We start from the raw sequence: 19136 nt of genomic DNA on the forward strand, positions 1-19136 counted from the left end.
GCTCGCCCGGCGCATGATGGGAACTACACCGGACGCACGAAAGCACTCGACGTAACAGCCTCGACGTCGTCACGTAGCCACCTGCCAGTGAGACACATGCTCAGACGTCTGACAGGCTGGGCCGGCGGTACACGCTGGGACCACTGGGTGCTCATAAAGGGAGGTGGGCCGGTTTTTTTGGGGGGGGAAATTGCAGCGTGCATCGCGGAACAATGAGATTGAGACGTGTGACACACAGGAGCACGCACACACACACACACACAGAAATACATTGCCCTGGAATCCGCGCTCACCTGGTTTAGCACAAAAGGCGCCGAAAGCATGGAGCCGAGATACAGACCGGCCTCTTGTTTTAAGCTAACGTCTCCCCTGGATTCGTGCAAGCCCAGGTCCCGATTTTCACATGAGCTGCGAAGAAAAAAAGTCACAGCCCCGCCGCGCAGTTTTCACGCCACAGCCGACATTTCTCGATTTAATGCAATTACTCGTACTTTCTAGTCATCTAGGCACTGGCTGGGGTGGGAAGAGGGAGAGTCTGCGTGCTCCATTAAAACTGAATTTCTATACTAGGATACAGTGATAAACTGGGTTTGAACATTTAAAAACAGACACGGCTTCGACTGTTGAAGAAGTGGAAGCTGTAATTAAATCAGGGACATAATACGTGGAACTGGGGTGGAAAAAAAAGGAAAAACTACCTACAAAATGACCCAACAAAACACGAGCTGTTCTAGATAAAACGAAAAGTAAATGCAGAAATCTTATGTACGTTCTCCTATTGTTTCTGAAAACAAATTTAAATCTAATTTTCGTCCAACCCGAGCAGTCAGTTAAACAATTCGCTTATTTTCTCGTGCATATTCACGACATGCTGCTCTTATTGCTGTACGTATCTGTGTTGTACTTCTATTTGTTCTGAAACACAGTCCAACCCAAACAAATGGGATTGCCTTATATCGTTTGGGAAGATCGCCCCCTGCTGGCTTCTCTATAACAAAAGGACTGCGGGTTAAAGCACTTCCATTTATGTTATACAGTACATAACCGTTTTAATGCTTCAATTATAGGAATACCCACTGATAACCAATGACAAGGTCTTCATAAGGATCATGGAGTAGTGGCATTTGACTCCATCAACAGGCCACTTTTCACCACACTAAATTGCATGGCATTTTAGAAAAAGGCAGAAGGAAATATTTGACAAATGCTTTTGAATATTCAGATTAGGGTTTTTAAAAATACAAATAAATGCTACTTTATCAGATAAGGGTATGAAGTTAATGACATCAATATACAAATTTGCCCAATTATAGTATAAAAACATAAAACCAAAATAAGGTGCATATGCTTAGAGAACCATAGGTCACATTCGGTATCCTAACAAATGACAAGATTTAAGAGCATATTTTGATTAATTTGTGTATTTCACATCTATACTGTAGTCAAGTTTTCCCTTCTAATCTTTCAACAAAAGTCAGCATACTTTAAAACAATAATGAGTCACAAATATAAGTCACAATGTACAGATTTATATTTACATAAACATGAGACAATAGAGGTTTAATAGAGATCATTGGGGATGAAGGGAGATTTGCATCATGATTATACAACCAATTAACTCAAAAAAGTTTACATTATAGGCTACAGATACAGAAGTGTAAACAATACCCTAAGATTTGTTTCAGATATCTGGTCCCTTGATGTTTGCAATGCTTTAAGATAACTTAAGTAGCCAGGTCTGTTCGATAACTAAATAATCATTGCTGTCTGCAAGGTGTGAGCCTGGCTACAGGGAACATGTGCTTTGAACAAACTACACACATGGGGATCTTGAATGGGCACACAAAGCTGGGAGCCGAGACATTAAGGAAGAAATAAAAAAGTGCCTCTGGGCAGTTCACACCCCATGAAACCACAGCAAGCAGGCTTCAGGTGTAGCTGTGTAGGGACTGTGTGAGCTGAGCACAGCCATCTAACGCTACAGAACTCCACCTTTCTCAAGTACTTACGTCTCAGGGCAAAAAGAGTGTTCCAGCTGGAAAGACTGGGACATGCTCACTTTTTTAATCTGCATCACTGAAAAAGGTGAGCATTTGGCATTCAAAATTGGGGAGGAAAAAATGGGGTACCAGAAGAGTAAACAGTGTAAGAATTCCAATTACATATATAAAGTGATGTGTGTAGCATTTAGAAAGCCCTTTAACTCTTATGACAAGTAGTCTTATACCCAGAAATGTTCATGTATAAAAAGTCTTGTGTGGGAGGTAATTCATGTAGGTATGGTTTTGTGCATCTTCTTGTTACAGCTCATCCTTATGATCCAAATAACCTGTGGAAAAAAAATTAAAACAGGACCAAATTATTCTGAGCAGTAGCAGAGGTTACTCCACAAGAACCTGATCAGAAAAGGAGAAATGTAGAACGTGGCAACAACATTTTATACTGCTGGAGTAAAAGAAGATAATATGTTCTCGTTTACCTTTGTGTGCTACTAAATATATGCATGAAAATTAAAATCATTCAAAGATTTTCAGAAAGCAAAAACACCACAGGTCAACTCAAAAATGTAAGAGGAGGAATTCTCCCTCAACATCTTGTATTTTAATTACTGTAATTGTTATTGTCAATAACTGTATGAAATCCTGGTGAAAGAACTGAAACTAATAGATCACATTCCTGTTCTTAAAACACATTCTCTGTACATTGCAATATGAGTAGTTAAAGTGTTTAAAGACAACAGTACACAGTAACAGTTACAAAGCAAAAACGGTACTTACAAGATCATGCAAAACATCATAAAAATGTTCCATAAGGCAATAAAGATCCGGAAATAGCGGAGACTCAAAAGAAACTCCCGGATGTTGTCTCCTTTAAAAACGAAAGAAAAAAATATGATGTTGTATTTCAGGTCAAACAGTGTAATATGTAGCATGCTGATAGCCATTGGAATGTTCTTCCCCACCTTGCAGCGATGCTCTGATTGACACTCTCTTTTCCAACTGCTTGGCTATAATGTAACTCTCTAAAAGCTATTAAAACCTCACAGAAACCAAACTAAATGCCCCATTTCATTCTTCAGCTACATGCACTGCATGCAAGACACGGTAGACTAACTGCAAGAGCTGTGCATCTCAGAAGTGAACTGTGCCATGAGCGCCCCCATTCAGTCAGATTCCACCCCGTCCTAAAATTCTATATTGAACACCACATTTCTATACTGACCAGATAGGACTGAACAGCATTAATCTCTCAAATTTAACTTCCAGTGGGGAAATTGTATCAAGTTGGCACTACACCTACTACTGATACACATATCCAGAGGCAACAGAAAAGCAGACTGTGGATTTCTTATTACCTGTTGTAGGGCCATGGGACTCATCTCCGAATGCTTGAGACTCTCTCTTCTTTCTGTGGCACAAGAGAAAATAGAATTTCACACACTGGTTTGTTTAATGACATTGCAGACTCAGACACAATATTTTCTAGGACTTTATCTCCTTCATTTTAAAAGAAACTGAAAAAAAGAAGTTCAAATCAGGTGAAGAGACCACAGAGATTGTCCACCTAACTGCCAATACTGTAGAGCTGGATTATATATCACTAGTAAACTGGTATTTCTACAATACTCCTATGTTTTGGCCACTGCATTATTTGTTAATATAGGGGAAAGCCATAAGATTTTTCTTCAGGATCTTCTCTTTATAAGGCCAAGTCATCTTGAAATCATTTTAACATAGTTTGTTTCACTGCTGCACTAAATGCTATAGATACTTCAAAATTCTGGACTTCACTAAAGTGGAATTACCCATTAAAACCAGGACACTGTTAAAACCAGTTTCCAGATGGTAAAAATGGCTCAACACTAATTCTTCCACTAATAACAAAAATATTGCACAAAAGTTACTTACAGTTTAAAATTTAGGACTGCTCCTGCATTCATGAGCAATGTCCTACAAGAAAAAAAAAACAGCAACAGTTGTTATGACAAACCCATTGTTAGGAATATGCCCACAACAGTAGAGCGTTTTCTGATCATAGAGGAAGACCTTTCTAAAGAAATTCCTCTTAACACACCCTCCTTTAAACCATAGCATGCAACAGAACTAGAGATACGCTGCGGAAAAAGTGTGACTGCAGACAAGAATAAAAGCTAACAATTAATTTTCCCCCTGGCCTTTACCAATCATGGCCTCCTCCTAATAATCCCCATCTATGAAGTGGCTTCATTACTCTGCTATTCTCCCCACTGAGAGCTGATGTGTGGTGAGCGCACTGGTGTGTCATCCAGGTGGGGGCTACACACTGGTAGAGTTGAAGGGGAGTCCCCATTACTTGTAGAGCGCTTTGAGTGGAGTGCCCAGAAAGGCGCTATATAGGTGTAAGGAATTCCGATTACGTCAAACACTCAAAACACAAAAGGGGTGTAACCTGTATGTGTCGGGCGGCTGTGACACTTTTCTAGTCTGTCAATGTTTCCATTTCAATGTGGTAACGAAGGCGGGTAACCAGCTGCGGATGTCAAAATGTGTCGAATGAGACACTGATTACGAGTGATCCAGAACTGCTGCATGTCACTGCAACAGCAAACGTAATATAGCACAGGCTTGAGCCTCCAGCAATGCCTTCAAAAGCCATGTTGACTACAGCGACACTACATACCGGAGCCTGTAGAGTACACGTCACTCTGTACAACAGAGCTTCCGTTGAACACTTCACTCTTTGCAAACTGAAACGTGTCACAAAATAGCGTTTTTAAAAGTTATTTAAATACCTGCGAGGCAAATAGGAACCACGCTGTTAAAAATACAATACTGACGTATAACTAGGCGATAGAAATGTTTTCCTCTAATAGCCTTCTGTGAAACTACATACCTTAAAGAAAACATCCATCAAAATCAACATAAACACACAAAAAAGTAGCAAACATTTTTACCCGAACAGCAATATATCGCCGATCATTTTCGTCCAGCTCACCAAGAAAACATCTACACCCAACCCCGGCTGCTGTGATTGATTTCCTGCGAACCAATAAACGCCGACTTTTCCATATATCGTCCAATTATTGTGGGAGGGAGGCGGGCGCATCAAGACCTTTCAGGTTTGCTTGAAAAACACAACTTCCTGGTTCAAAGCAGGAAGTGCTTGAAAACAGGAGAGCGCGGTGCATTTCGGAGACTGTAGTCTGCAACTTTGAATTGCTCGTAGTAATTGACTGTAGTGATTAGGAAGACATTAAAGCTGAACAAAGCATTTATTCGATCCATATATTATATTAATGTATCTTATTATGCATTTGGATTGAATTTAAAATATATCCTTGTTTTAAAGTTTAGTTTCTGGCCCGTGTGTTGTTACAGCAAAGCTATCCTATTCAATTTATTTTTTTCCATTCTAGATCGTGATCTATCATGTTTCTAATTTCGCACTACATGGTACGTCGCCTTAGATAAAGGTGTCAGCTGACTAAAATAAAAAAAAAGACAGAATGGAGCACTTGCACCAAAAGGACTTAACGGGCCCTTCTGACGTTTTCAAAACAGCGTGCTAGTGATTCTCGTCTTCCTCTTTCTGTCTTTCTGTCGCGTGAAATTTGCACTTCAACAGGTCGTGCTTAGAAGCAGTTCCTTTCCCTCCCTGGGGATTCGCTTGTATATTCATGGCCTGCTCTTATGTACGAGCAACACTTTCGCAGATCGATCCATTAGACTCCTACCTAAGACACGCCTCCGCCCACTACTGCACCTCCACCTGGATTGTTATCCGTGGCCTGCCGAGACAGGAGACAGGCTGGTGGGGATTTACTCGTCAGCAGTCGCGATCATGGCTGTAGGCTTCCTGTTTTGGGAACCTTTTACCGTCTTTCCCCCCAACTTAATCCTACCAGTTACTTGCCGAGAAGTCAGTTTCTATATACCCGAAGAAGGCTCCACAGCCGAAACGTTGTTTCTTTTCTTCTCTTTTCAGCGTGGAATAAACCTTTACTTGTTCCTTTGCATTTCTATATACCTGCAAGGGCTCTTGGCCCCGTGATCCCCAGATAATTTGAAAATAGAATAGAATTTTAAAGTCGCTCTGCAACTGTAACGAATTAATATGTAAACAGTAAACCTGTGTCTAATAGTCTAATAATGGACCAATTGCACAATAGTCTAATATGCATTGGAAATCATTTCTCTCTGGGAAACTTTTCGCTTTCCAGGGAGGGGACTTCGGGGCCTTTTCAGATTTCAAACTTAAGGAAAATATTCATTAAAGATGGCGACACCCACTACCTTTATTTGAAGAAGACACTGTAAAAATCTATAGAAGTCGTTATGAAGTCAGCCATGATTGATACCGACTAATGATTCTGGTAGGTTGTAGGATATGTGAGCATGGAATTTGTTTAACAAATGATTAAAAAACAAAAGAGTCGTTCTCCAAGTGATTTGCATCGTAAACGGCGCGTAACGAACTAACTAGAACCATTGTCACTTGAACTTGTGCGTGCGTTGAATTAATGATCAATTAAAAACCAAATTAACGTCTTTTTCAACCTACAAGATGCCACCCTTGAGTTTTCAGGATTGTATTTTTCTGCGTCCACAAGTGTTTATTCCGTTAATCGCTTTTCTACAGCTCGACACGAGTCGATTCTTGTCGATTCGATCGGGCAGGGTGAACTTCATCACTGCATGCCGAGCGCGGTAGCAGAATCAGCTGAGCCTTGTCACGGACCCTGGAGTGCGGACGGTGGAGAATTCCCTTAAGGTGTCTTTTATTTTCAGCTTTGGTCGTCTTGTGTATATCCCTACACAGGATCAAAATAATGTTTCATGTAGAGAGATATGAAGGTTAATCAAGGCTAATCAAGAGGTTAAATATGTTGAAAGAGTGCTGAACACGAGCCATGTTAAATAATGGTTGTCTATCCGGGTGTGAGTTACACAGCGCCTCCAATTCAAGCAGAGCACCTTAATACATAATCCCTTTGCAAGAACAGCATTGTCTCCCAGATCTGCCGTGCGCCGAGGCTGTAGCGCACACTTGGCGAGAGAATGAGAAGCCACCCTCAGCACCGCGGTTTCTCCTTCTCAATGGACAGCAGAAGGCTCCACATGGCTCGGTATCCAAACGCAGGACCAGCGGCGAATACCCGCGCACCGAGCTCGCCTTGCAGCGGGGACCGGAGCTGAACCGGTCACCCACGCTGCAAATAATATTCAGCGCGCTTGGTCGCGGAGGTGGGACTGCTCGTACCCGGAGAGTGACGTCATGCGAACGGGGCTGCCGAGACCCTTGAAGCAATTTCTACAGACAGGCAGACTGAAGCTGTATTAATAGCCGAGCTCGGGTGAAAGACTTTTTACTCGTGGAAACCGGGGGCTACGCAGCGGGACATAGACTGGGGGGGGAACCGCCATCTGATTAACAACATTTTAAAAATATACAACGCAGAGAAAGCGACAGTTACACATCTCTTCATATTTGTTAAAATATGGAAGTGCTAGGTGCTCTAAACGTGGGCGAATTTGCCCAGTATTTTGCAAAAATGTCCATGTTTCCAGTATTTGATCTTGCTTATTATATAGTATCCATACTCTACCTCAAATACGAACCAGGTCAGTAACATCTTTTAATCATTCCTTCTGCTGCTCGTGTGCGTGTGTGACAGATAACATCTTTACTAACTTCAATAACTTTCTTCCGGGTCGTCACTTGGGGTGTTATTATTTTTGGAATGTATGCGGAGGATTCTTTTTAAAGTGAACTTGCATTTAATGATAGATATTCAAATACATATACTGTATTTACATATCGTAAGATATGCGTATATGTATTACAGGCGCACTGCTTTGCAGTGAAGGCAGGGCAACGGAATTAAGCATTTTATAACTATTTACCTTAATTGACATATTCAAATGATTAAACTTAGCCTTTTTGTTGAAAAAACAAAAAAATAATCCAGTAAAAATAAAATTGTTTGAGTTCGTTTGTTAGTTAATTGCATGCATTGTAAAGGGATTGCTAAAAATTACAATTAAATCATTTTTACAATTAGGAATAACTGCCAAGCCAACCAAAATCAATGACCAAATAACTTGTGCCTGAAAACACAAAGACAGCCCTGCATGCCATTTTGTCGGTGAGGGAAATAGCATTCTAGATCGTAATTTTACGTGAATTAAAGTAATTTTTCGAAGCAGTCCTATTGAAATCGGATAGAGGCACAGCGCATTCCTAGGCTCTAGTGACAGAACGTGCAATAAATAGAATTTCCTTAAATAGAGGCACCCAGGAAACTCGCGCGGCCCAAAGTTCAGACCTCCGCCAGAGACGCTTCTTCTTGTTCAGTCTCTAGTAAGATGTAAAAGTTTTAACTCCCCGTGTCGCGTTCCTTAGAGTCTGGCGAGCTTGTGAAACCCCGTGCTGGCTCAGAAATGAACATAACCGACAAATCTAGCGCGCTTTCCTTGGCCAAAGAGGTCAGCGTGGAAAGCCAGGTCAGACTAATAACCCTGTCAAATCCTGCCGAGGCGCGCAACTATGTCCTCTGAGCGAGAGGGCATTCATGCACTTTAATTCTCATGAGCGTCTATCCGCAGCAGGAGAATAGCTCGCAAATAACCTATAGACGAAAATAACCTTTAGACGTCCTGTACGTTTCTATAGATAACTGGGACAAACAGAAACCTTGAGGTTATTTTCAGAAGGTGTTCTGCAATAGATTTGAAATGGTTCTGTATAGTCGTTTCCATTATGCTATTGAAGTGTACTTGACGATTATCAGTCAGTTGCTAGTTAATAAAGGCTATCTTCATTAACATATCTTCACTCTGAAAGTATTTTGCAAAGTCAGAAACGTAATTGAATCAGACATCTAGTGCTCAGGGAAGAGATGCCAAGAAAAGTAACAGGTTAATGAAAGTCAGGGGAGTTGACACACCAGATATCTCCTGTTTCTAATGTTGCCGCACGTTAAACAGCACTTTTCCTAAGAGTTATTCTAATTAAAGAAGAATTATTTTCTTCTGTTGCTGAAATCTGCACATCAGTTGCGTTCTCAGTTTTACCTCAAAAGAAATCTTAGAACTGAATGGTGTAGCCTGTATTACATAAAATATCACAACAGGAAAAACAGTAGATCTTTTACAGGGCTGTCAGACTATGTATAGATTGCAGGAACTGTGAGAAGTGGTATCCACACACATGCAAGTGCACACTTGATTCTGTCCTGGTTAAGTGAGCAACACACACAACACATTAAGATCGGTTTGTATTAGGTTGTTCAGTTTTCTTTTGTGATTGAACTTCCTCTGGGTTGCACTACAAATAACTCTGAAATAGGCTGCTTTTGGTGAAAGAACACCCCATTGGCTATGCTATGTTTTCAGTGGCTGCTGATTGTAATGGAAGTGAACCTGCAGATCTTGTCAATGTTGGTAATAAGCTCTGAAGGACCACAATCATTGGTTTAATCTTGTACTGTTCATTAAAGGGGAAAACTGGATAATGATATTTCAGAGGTTCAGTCAGTATATTGACATAAGAACCCCTTTGTGCTTCACAGTGGCTTCATAGCTGATGTGATTTTATATTATTGTAGCAAAAGCAAAGAGAACCAAGGTCCCTTGCTTCATAGATAAATATACCTTTAACTCTTCAGCGCCTTCACTAGCCCAGCTCGTATTTTCAGTCGGTAAGCATCAAAGGAGAAAAAAACAAAATCTGCAACTCTGTGAGATGTACCCCTGTGTTTTGGACACAAAACCCTTAAAATAATCCCAGGAACATTTTACTGTACATGCTAGTGGCCCGCATGCCACAGCTCGCTCACTCACTGCTGGAAATCCAATGAATGAGATTAGTTGGGTGTGAAGGGTCAAAGGTTATAGGCTCACCCATGAGGCCAGGGAGCCAGCGTGCGGCTTATTTTTAGACCACATTTCAGGGTATCGCTTTCAGATAAACTGCAGGGTAATCATTACTTCTGCTGCCGACATGACAGCACCTGTTTGTGTGGATCTCTGCAGCTTAAGAGACTCGGAGAAACTCAGACCCAAAACAAGTAAGATGGTGACTCACAGTTCCTTATTTTCTGTCTGCAACGCAAGACAAAGATCGGAGGGTTTGACAGACCCCAGCTTTGTGCATGTCTGGGCAGGGGCCCACGTAGAAGCAATGATCATTTATTGCAATAAAACCTTTGGTACATGTGAGGCCATTGACAATCTACCCTTTAACAAGTGTTTCAGTTACATTTCAGTGCCAAACTAAGATCAAATAAAGATCGTTTACTTCAGATTGTTTTTCTTTCCACTGCTTAACTGTTTGTGCAATTAGCTAAAATTCAGAAGATTGCTGCAGATGATCATTCTTCCAAGAAGGAGATAAAGGCAATCACTCTGCGACTCACAACTGGCAAAACACTAAAGCTCAGCAGGTGTGAGCCTGGCCAGTACCTGTATGGGAGACCTCCTGGGAAAGCTAAGGTTGCTGCTGGAAGAGGTGCGAGTAGTACCAGGGGGCACTCACTCTGTGGTCTGTGTGGTTGCTAATGGCCCAGTACAGTGATGGGGACATACTGTAAAAAAAGAAAGACACTTTCCTTCAGATGAGATGTGTAACCAAGGTCCTGGCTCTGTGGTCATTAAAAGTCCTGAGGTGTCTCTCAAAAAGAGTAGGGGTGTTATCTCAGTCTCCCAAATTTCCCCCTGGCCTTTACCAATCATGGCCTCCTAATAATCCCCATCTCTGAACTGGCTTCATCTCTCTGCTCTCCTCCCCACTGAGAGCTGGTGTGTGGGGAGCGGACTGGTGATCTTTGGCTGTTGTCGCATCATCCAGGTGGGGCTGCACATGGTGGAGGTAGAGAAAAGTCCCCATTACCTGTATAGTGCTTTGAGTGGAGTGTCCAGAGAAGTGCTGTAGAAGTGTAAGGACTTATTATCATAATATATAGTTCAGTGAGTAGGAAGACAGTTCAACAGCTCCTGTTTTCTGCTCTTGGTGCAACTCATTTATTCTATGCCTTTTTTATTTCTGGTTTCTGTGGCCACCTAGAATTCTCACAGGACAGGGTGGAGGCTGCAAAGATTAACAAACCTCCTCCCTTTGTTAGCTTTGCCTAAGGCTGTGCCATGAAGTGTGACTACACAATCCAGGGGCAGGATTCCTTTCCTATAAAGAAGATCACCCCCCTTTGTCCTTTATGTTTGCCTTGCATATCACCATCGCAGTCAGCTGTTTGCATATTAACAGACTTCCTCATGACGTCCTATCCTTGCTCATACAAAGTTTCTGGGCAGCTACCGTATTTTTGCACTCTCCCCCAGGTCCATAATTTGCCATGATGCCAAATTTGGCCAGAAAGCCAGGGTAACACCCTTACTCTTTTCAAGAAACACCCTGGGATTTTTAATGACCACAGAGAGTCAGGACCTCGGTTTTCCGAAGGACGGCACCTGTTTACAATACAGTGTCCCTGTCACTATACTGGGGCATTAGGACCCACACAGACTGCAGGGTGAGCGCCCCCTGCTGGCCCCACTAAAACCTCCTCCAGCAGCAACCTTAGTTTTTCCCAGGAGGTCTCCTGTCCAGGTACTGAGCAGGCTCACACCTGCTTAGCTTCAGTGGGCTGCAGTTGTGAGCTGCACTGCCCAACACTGTGCACAAACCCACAACCCCGAGATCATGAGTCTCATGCTCTACTGACCGAGCTAGCCAGAAACCGTAACCGGCAGTATTCCCTGCCAACAAGCAGGAAGAGGCCAAGTTTTGTATTTTCAGAAGCTGACAATACAAGTTTGATATTTTTTAGGGAAGATCACTTTCAGGATGCTGTAATCATTGCATCTGAGAGGTGTGGCGCCAGGTTGAGCATGCTAAAACTCCGTGTGCTAGGCGATTAAGTCCTGTCTGCCATTTTGTCCAGCCTGAGAAGACAATACAACTCAGACAGTGCAGTTTCAGTGGAGCCCCTGTTTCTTCACTCCCAGGCTCTGTGGAGGTGTCCCGCCGAAGCCCAGTGGCCTCCTGGCTCTGTGCTATGCTGTACTGCTTTGGGAGCTACATCCTTGCAGACATCATGCTAGGAGACTCTCCAATCGATTACTTCAACAACAACAGCCACATTCTGCTGGCCACAGCTGTCTGGTAAGTTCACAGGGGGACGAGCAGAAAGAGATTTACTACTAGGCTACCTCTCAGCCTCTCTGATTTTCCTCATAAGGAAACAGCACCACGTAGAATTAAAGAATTTGCAACTCTTTCACGACACTTACAAGTGCATTTAAAATTGTGTAACATGAGGTGAATATGGTTCCTTTCTGAAATTAAGTTCTGCGTAATAGGGGTAAATGCTGTATGTTTGAAGCAGTTTCCTCCAAATATCCGACAAGCACATTGAAGAACCAAGATATTAAAACAGTAAAGTGTGCCTGTTTGTATTAAAGAATATACAGAGAGAGCAGTGTTTCTCTGCTTTTTCAAACTGCCTTCTATCAGTCACTTTTTAAAAGTGAGATTTCCTGTTAGTTTTAAACATGATCAGGGTGAGACAGTGCTGTGCTGGGGTTCTGGGTTCAGTTCCAGACCTGGGGTCCTATATATGTGGAGTTTGCATGTTCTCCTTGTGTTTCCTCCCTCAGTTCAAAGACATCCAGGGAGGTTAATTGTTTTCTGGGTATGAGTGAGTGTGTGTCTATGTGTGCCCTGCAATAGACTGGCATCCCGTGCAGGGTGTACCCTGCCTTGTGCCCATTGCTTGCCTGGTCAAGCTTCATCTCCCACGTGATGCTGAATAAGAGGTTAGAAAGTAGATAGATGGATTAAACATGGTTATTTTTTAACAAATGGTTTTAACAAATGGGATACAATGAGAATGTTATGTCTATATTTACAAAATTTGTCTAATAGAGATTGAGGTGGATTCATGATTTTTTACGTACATTCCATTCCAGCTAATGAATATAAACATGAGCTCACTATGAGAGCCAAGCGAGATTTGGGGAAATTTAGCTCCAGTTACATTCATTATAACTAAAAGTTTGGTCGGTTTTACACTCTTCCAAAAAAAACTAAATAAATCTTAGGCAGATTGGCAAGAACTCCTGCCACAGACTGTTCATGCAGAAGAATGGATATAGAAGATATATAAGGCAATAGATTCAGGAATCAAACCATACAAGGAATTTCAGTTCCAAACAAAACTGCTTCCTTTCCACAGCCCTTGAATGCTGAATTAGGAAGTGACAGAAGTGTAACGGTTTTCCTTACACTCACTGTGAGGCTTCGATTGACTTCTGTCCTAGACGCTGTAGGCACGTCTATTTAATCTGAGGGGCATTGTTAGTTCTGTTTTTTAGTTTGCATTTGAGCTTTTTGGATTTCCTGGATAACAATTCCAACAGGATGTGGCACAATATTACTGCATTAAACTCTAGGCTTAATTCTGAGTTTGATTTCAATTAATATTATTTTTTCAGCTACCTGTAGTAGACACAGATTAGTGCAAAGGGACTAGTTCAAAGTATAACCTGTATGCAAATGAAGGCATATTAGTCACTAGCAAGCAACATCTACATTTTTCCATGAATGAAAAAATATTGCTGGATTGATTTTGAAACACAGTCAGATAGATCATATTGACATGCTTCTGAGCTGGAATTGATAGGCACTCAGGTAAATGAAACCAATTTTAATATTACCATGAGTATTGGGTGGGATTGATAAACCACAGCACCTGGAACAAAACCTACTCTAACATGGGCAGAACATACAAACTCCACACAGACAGGTCTGAGATTGAACCCGGGCCCATGAGGCAGTAATGTGGACCACTGTGCCACTGTGCCGCCCCCAGGACAGAAAGAACAAGGTGAGCATCATAACACTTGATGGCAGTCTAGTCACATACTCACAACAGGGAAGACTGCAACCCTTCTGACACGCAACAGGGCACTGCAGCCGGCCGCGGTGTTCGCAGAGCCAGGCTGTGTGCCGGGGCGAGACGCCAAGCTGTGCCAGTAACCTTTGCTTTTCCCTCTTCCGCAAGGTACCTCATTTTCTTTTGCCCCCTCAACCTGTTCTACAAATGTGTGGCTTTCCTCCCAGTCAAGATGATCCTGGTGGCGCTGAAGGAGGTGGTCCGCGTGAGGAAGATCGCCGCGGGGGTCCACCACGCCCACCACGTCTACCACCACGGCTATTTCATCATGGTCATCACCGGCTACGTCAAAGGTGGGCATCTGTCCCATGGTGCTGTGCCTTGACGGGGGCAGTTTTAATCAGATGAATGATCTGGGGTCTTGGGTCTTTCAATACAGCCTGTGGCACGTCTCGGGAAGGCTGTGCTGACCTAGCTAGGCAAATCAGCTTCAGCCAGATCTCCCACACAAGTACTTTGTGCTTGACAGGGATGCTCTGACTACATTTATTGAAGATGCTATGCTGCAGCACTGCTATTTTATTGTACATGTCATGTTTTGGGAGGCCTTGTGAAGTGGTTGTTCGTGTTCTTGCCTCACAGCTCTTGGGACCTGGGTTTTAGTCCCAGCTGGGGCACTATGTGTGTGGAGTTTGCGTGTTCTCCTCAGGACATTGACACCCTGTCTCGTTTGATCAGCTAGTACAAAGTGTCCATTTCTCCTTGGTCCTTCCAAGGACTGGAATCCTGTCGGGGGCAAGAGTGGTCTTGTGTTCTCAGCCCTGCTTTGCAACCTTCACCTTGAACCTTGAACTTTGCCATGATGGTGAATTCGGGACCTGAATTAAATCTCTCTTTGTGTCTTTTTTAATCCTCGAGATTTGGTTGAAGTCTGACACAAGAAAGGTTATAAAAAAGTGGAGGCCATTCAGCCATTCAGTTTTTTTTGCAATTTTACTCTTGCAAGAAGCTCATATGGTGGTTACTTGAAGGGTCCCTGAGATTCGGGTACTACCAGAGTACTGGGTTGCTTTGTTCCAGACACCTCCAGTTCTTGGTGTAAAGACGGTTTGGATTTTCAGTCCCAAATGCACTTAATTGGTTTCAACGTATAGCTTGAAATACTCCTCAGAAGCTCCTACGTTCGAGGACGAAGAGGTTCAGCAACTTCGATTGCTGTCAGGAGGTGGAGGCTATCCTGTTTCTGTATTGTGTTAACACCAGGAGGATGTACATTTCTGTAACAATTTGTCTGGGATGTGTCGTCCATACAGATGAAATGGCATATGTTTTAATATATATTTCTGAATCATCATTACACAATTTCTTGCATCTTTTTTAGTTGCAGATAGACTCTAGCCAAGCAAGCACGCATCAGAAGTTCTCTCTTTTCTGCTTGTACTTTGCAACAGGCTCCGGAGTGGCTCTCATGGCCAACTTTGAGCAGCTGATCCGTGGAGTGTGGAGACCTGAGACCAATGAGATCATGCACATGTCATTGTAAGTTAGGCCCCATCATCACTCTCTTTGCTGGTTGATGGGCTTTCGCTAAATTTGCTTAGCAGTTGGGGTTTCTCCCAGTGATTCAGTAAATAATGTATATTAGTCACACTGAAAGAACGAACCACTTCAACGTAACCCAGTGTGATTTAAAATACACAAAGGATCCAACAATACTACATCTTGCAATCTTATGTTGCAAAACAAGCATGCACCTGTGTTGGAGCAGCAGTGTGACTCCATGTTACTGAGCTGTATTGATAGATTATTACAGAACAGTTGCAAACCGAGGAAGGTAGAGGGTTGAAGACCTTTGTGATTCTAGGGGGTGCTCACCCTGTAAAATAGGCGTCGTCCTTCGAATGAAATGTAAAACTCTCTCGGGGCAGTTCTTGAGAAGAGTAGAAGTGCTAACCCTGTGTCCTGGCCACATTTCCACCTGGCCTTTACCAGTTACCAGAGAGCTGGTGTGCAGAGAGCGTACTGGCGGACTCTGCACCATCCAGATGGGGCTGCACATTGATGGTGGTGGAGGAGGGAGTCCCTGTTACCTGTAAAGCACTTTCAGTGGAGTGGAGTGTCCAGAAAAGCGCTACTGTACACTAGGCTTTATTTCCCTTATTTCCAGAGGGATTTTTAACACAGTGTGATCGGTCGGCTGTAGAAGTCAGTGTCAGTCGGTGTCAGTACTGCCATGGCTGACTCTCCTCTGTCTTGTGCTCCTCAGCCCCACCAAAGCCAGCTTGTATGGAGCGATTCTCTTCACCATGCAGGAGGCCCACTGGCTCCCCGTCTCCAAGAGCACCCTCATCTGCCTCTTCACGCTCTTCATGGCCACCTCCAAGGTACCTGCTTATCTTCCTCTTCCTCTTGGGGCTGAGGGACACCCATCTCTGCCCATTAGAAACACAAAGATGGCCTCAAGGCCTCTGGGGGTCCAAATGATTAAGTTTGTTCTCAGAGAATTCATCATTGTTCAGGCAGCTGGCAGGTAGGTGCATTGTCACGGGGTAAAAATCATCCATTAACCTCGTGCTGATGTTCAAATTCGGCTCCTCTGTTGCTACAAAGCATTCTCTGCCCGAAGCACGAGTGGTGAACAACACTGTGCTTGAAAGCTTCAGCCACAACATGTCTTTTACCACATTCACCTACTGTATGCACGTAGGTACTGATTTTTTAAATGAATTTTGCTAAAAGCAAGATGAAAAACTTAAAGAAATAAAGAACATTAGAGTCTAAACTATTTAGACTTTAGTCATTTTTGAGTCAATTTAGGCACTATCAGTGTTCGAATCTGTGGAACAGATTAGATTAAAACAAAGCAAAACCACTACTAAAGAATGCATTTCTGTATATTTGAACATTGTATGTACCACCGCCTCTCCTCTTGTGTTACAGGCATTCACCACCGCCTCTCCTCTTGTGTTACAGGCGTTCACGACCGCCTCTCCTCTTGTGTTGCAGGCGTTCACCACCGCCTCTCCTCTTGTGTTACAGGCGTTCACCACCGCCTCTCCTCTTGTGTTGCAGGCATTCACCACCGCCTCTCCTCTTGTGTTGCAGGTGTTCATGACTGCCACTCACTCCCACGGTTCTCCTTTTGCCCTGGTGGAGTCCCTGACCTGCCCCGTGCTGTTTGGCTCACCAGTGGGAGGCGCAGAGCACCGTGACGGTCACGACGCCGCTCACCACCCTGCTGCAGTGCCCCCTGCCCCCGCCCCTGCCGCCAAAAGCAGGGAGGAGCTCAACGAGGGCACGCGCAAGAGGAAAGCCAAGAAAGCCGAGTAGAAGCGGGCTCGATAGCAAAATGAAGACAACACCTGCTTCCCTCCCAAGATAAGCTGGCGGTGACCCGCACGGAACATGGGTGAAGTTTAACTGAAAGATGCACAGTACCATTTCCTGTGGGGGTGCTTCCTGTGCAAACACCCCTACTGCTGCTGCTGCTTACAGATGTCAGCATTAACAAGTATTGGATTGTAAATAGCTCAAAGGGAAAGAAATCGCACCCCACACTGCGGAGTGGCCTATCGTGAGTCTCTTGAATGCTTAAAATGCCTAGTGCCAATTTATTTTGGGAGATTAACATACATCTCTGTGTTCAGTGAGCCATTTTCAATAGCGCTGCCTCTGGAACATGGTAGCCTGGTTGTAATAGAGGTACCTCTGATCTCCATTGTAAGGCCATGCACAGCAAGCCCCCAGCCACTGTACTGCCAGTCTGTCACCCTTGTCATTGTTGCACAACCTTCCATTTATAATAACAGTCATTATTAAACAGTTGTTTGTAACAGTGTGCGATTTTTGTGATTTGTTTTCTGCAGCTCAAGCTGTGCAACTTGTCACGATGATGACAACTTGCAGAAACTGCAGCTGACCCTAAGGTAGCTGACTGTACAGGCAGCCAAATCCCACCAGAGCCACCAGTGTACCCACAGACCAGCTCAAGACAGGCAGATTCGAGGCTGGGATTTTATATTCCCCAATCCAAGTCCCAGTTATAATAGAGCCCATTTAGCTAGTAAAACATGAGGCACCTAAACGTCTTTAGTCCTGCTTGTAACTGGCCTTTGCTCTCTGAATTACTTTACTAGGTAGAAGATTAGGCATAACAGAGTAGCTGGGGTAGGGCTGGGCAGGCCAGCACAGTGGTGCAGCGGTCAGCTTTGCTGCCTCTTAGCTCTGGGGCCCTGGGTTCAATTCCTGCAATGCTGTCTGTGTGGAGTCTGTATGTTCTTCCCATGTTTGTGTGGGTTTCCTTCGGATGCTCCTGTATCCTCCTACAGCCCACAGAAGTAGGTTTTGTATTATTTAAATTTGTTTTTTAATTCAAACATTTAAGACTGAGTCTTTCTCTCCTCTGCTGAAGTCCAATGTAACATTAAACAAAGTTCAAGCTCATTAAATGCCAGATATATAAAATACAATATGTCCTGAAATACATGTATAAAATATGTATCCCCACTCGAACCTCATACATACTATACACATACTATTATATATACCTATTTAATGGAGAACTAATGGCATAATATGTCTTCGCCCTAAGGATGACCAGTCTTGTTCGATATTTGGTTTCACAGAAACAAAAAAAAACGCGAGCAGACCGAGTCATCACTCGTGTGAGCATTTGCCCCGTGTCTTGAAGAAATGCACAGAAATATTTTTCCTGACTCCACCAGAGGGCGCTCCAGAATCGTTTTCCGAGTAACAGCTTAGTTGTCAGGACTTCAAGAACAGAAGCCCATTGAACGTTTTTTTTTAAAACCTCAGCGTCACAAGTCATGGTGGTTGAACATCAGTCATCTTCTAGCAATAAACACTCTGAGCCTGAAGCTGAAATTTAAGTTGCAACTTTTTGTGAAAAGCAGATATCTCCAAATCTTCAGCTTGCAATTTTGTACATCTGTTCACCTCTGTGACATCACCTATATTGGAACTATACACTTTCTTACAGTTTAAAAATGCAGTGGAAAATGCAATGGAGCCCGCCTCTTATCGACAGACCAAGTATACCCCTTGTATTCAATTGCAAATGAGTGTCTGCAGATTGAATCTGATGTCATATTCCATGTACAGTCTTCCTTGTGTACTGTATCTCAGTGTGACCTGCAGGTGATCTGCAGTTGCAGTTGGTCAGCTAATAGGGGTTGTGGAATGATCCTAGGGGATTCAGAGTAGCCAATTAAAACTAATCTGGATGTAACCTTGGAGCAAACTGGAG

General features: G+C 43.2%; 2 protein-coding genes across 2 annotated transcripts; one reads left to right on the forward strand and one right to left on the reverse strand.

Moving 5' to 3' along the window:
* Positions 1-1516: 1516 nt before the first annotated feature.
* smim7 (small integral membrane protein 7) lies at positions 1517-5006 on the reverse strand. Its single transcript, XM_088907424.1, has 5 exons — positions 4934-5006; positions 3909-3950; positions 3356-3408; positions 2778-2868; positions 1517-2329 (listed from the first exon to the last, which is right to left on the reverse strand). The coding sequence occupies exons 1-5, from the start codon at positions 4957-4959 to the stop codon at positions 2314-2316; spliced, it is 228 nt and encodes a 75-aa protein (XP_088763550.1). The 5' UTR covers positions 4960-5006; the 3' UTR covers positions 1517-2313.
* Positions 5007-7256: 2250 nt separating this feature from the next.
* Positions 7257-17708, forward strand: tmem38a (transmembrane protein 38A). The gene is made up of 6 exons (XM_088907932.1): positions 7257-7601; positions 11982-12138; positions 14039-14223; positions 15322-15409; positions 16137-16254; positions 16976-17708. The coding sequence occupies exons 1-6, from the start codon at positions 7478-7480 to the stop codon at positions 17198-17200; spliced, it is 897 nt and encodes a 298-aa protein (XP_088764058.1). The 5' UTR covers positions 7257-7477; the 3' UTR covers positions 17201-17708.
* The last annotated feature ends 1428 nt before the right edge of the window (positions 17709-19136 follow it).

The sequence above is a fragment of the Atractosteus spatula genome, chromosome 28 (assembly GCF_055471065.1).
Source record: "Atractosteus spatula isolate fAtrSpa1 chromosome 28, fAtrSpa1.hap1, whole genome shotgun sequence".
Taxonomy (NCBI): domain Eukaryota; kingdom Metazoa; phylum Chordata; class Actinopteri; order Semionotiformes; family Lepisosteidae; genus Atractosteus; species Atractosteus spatula.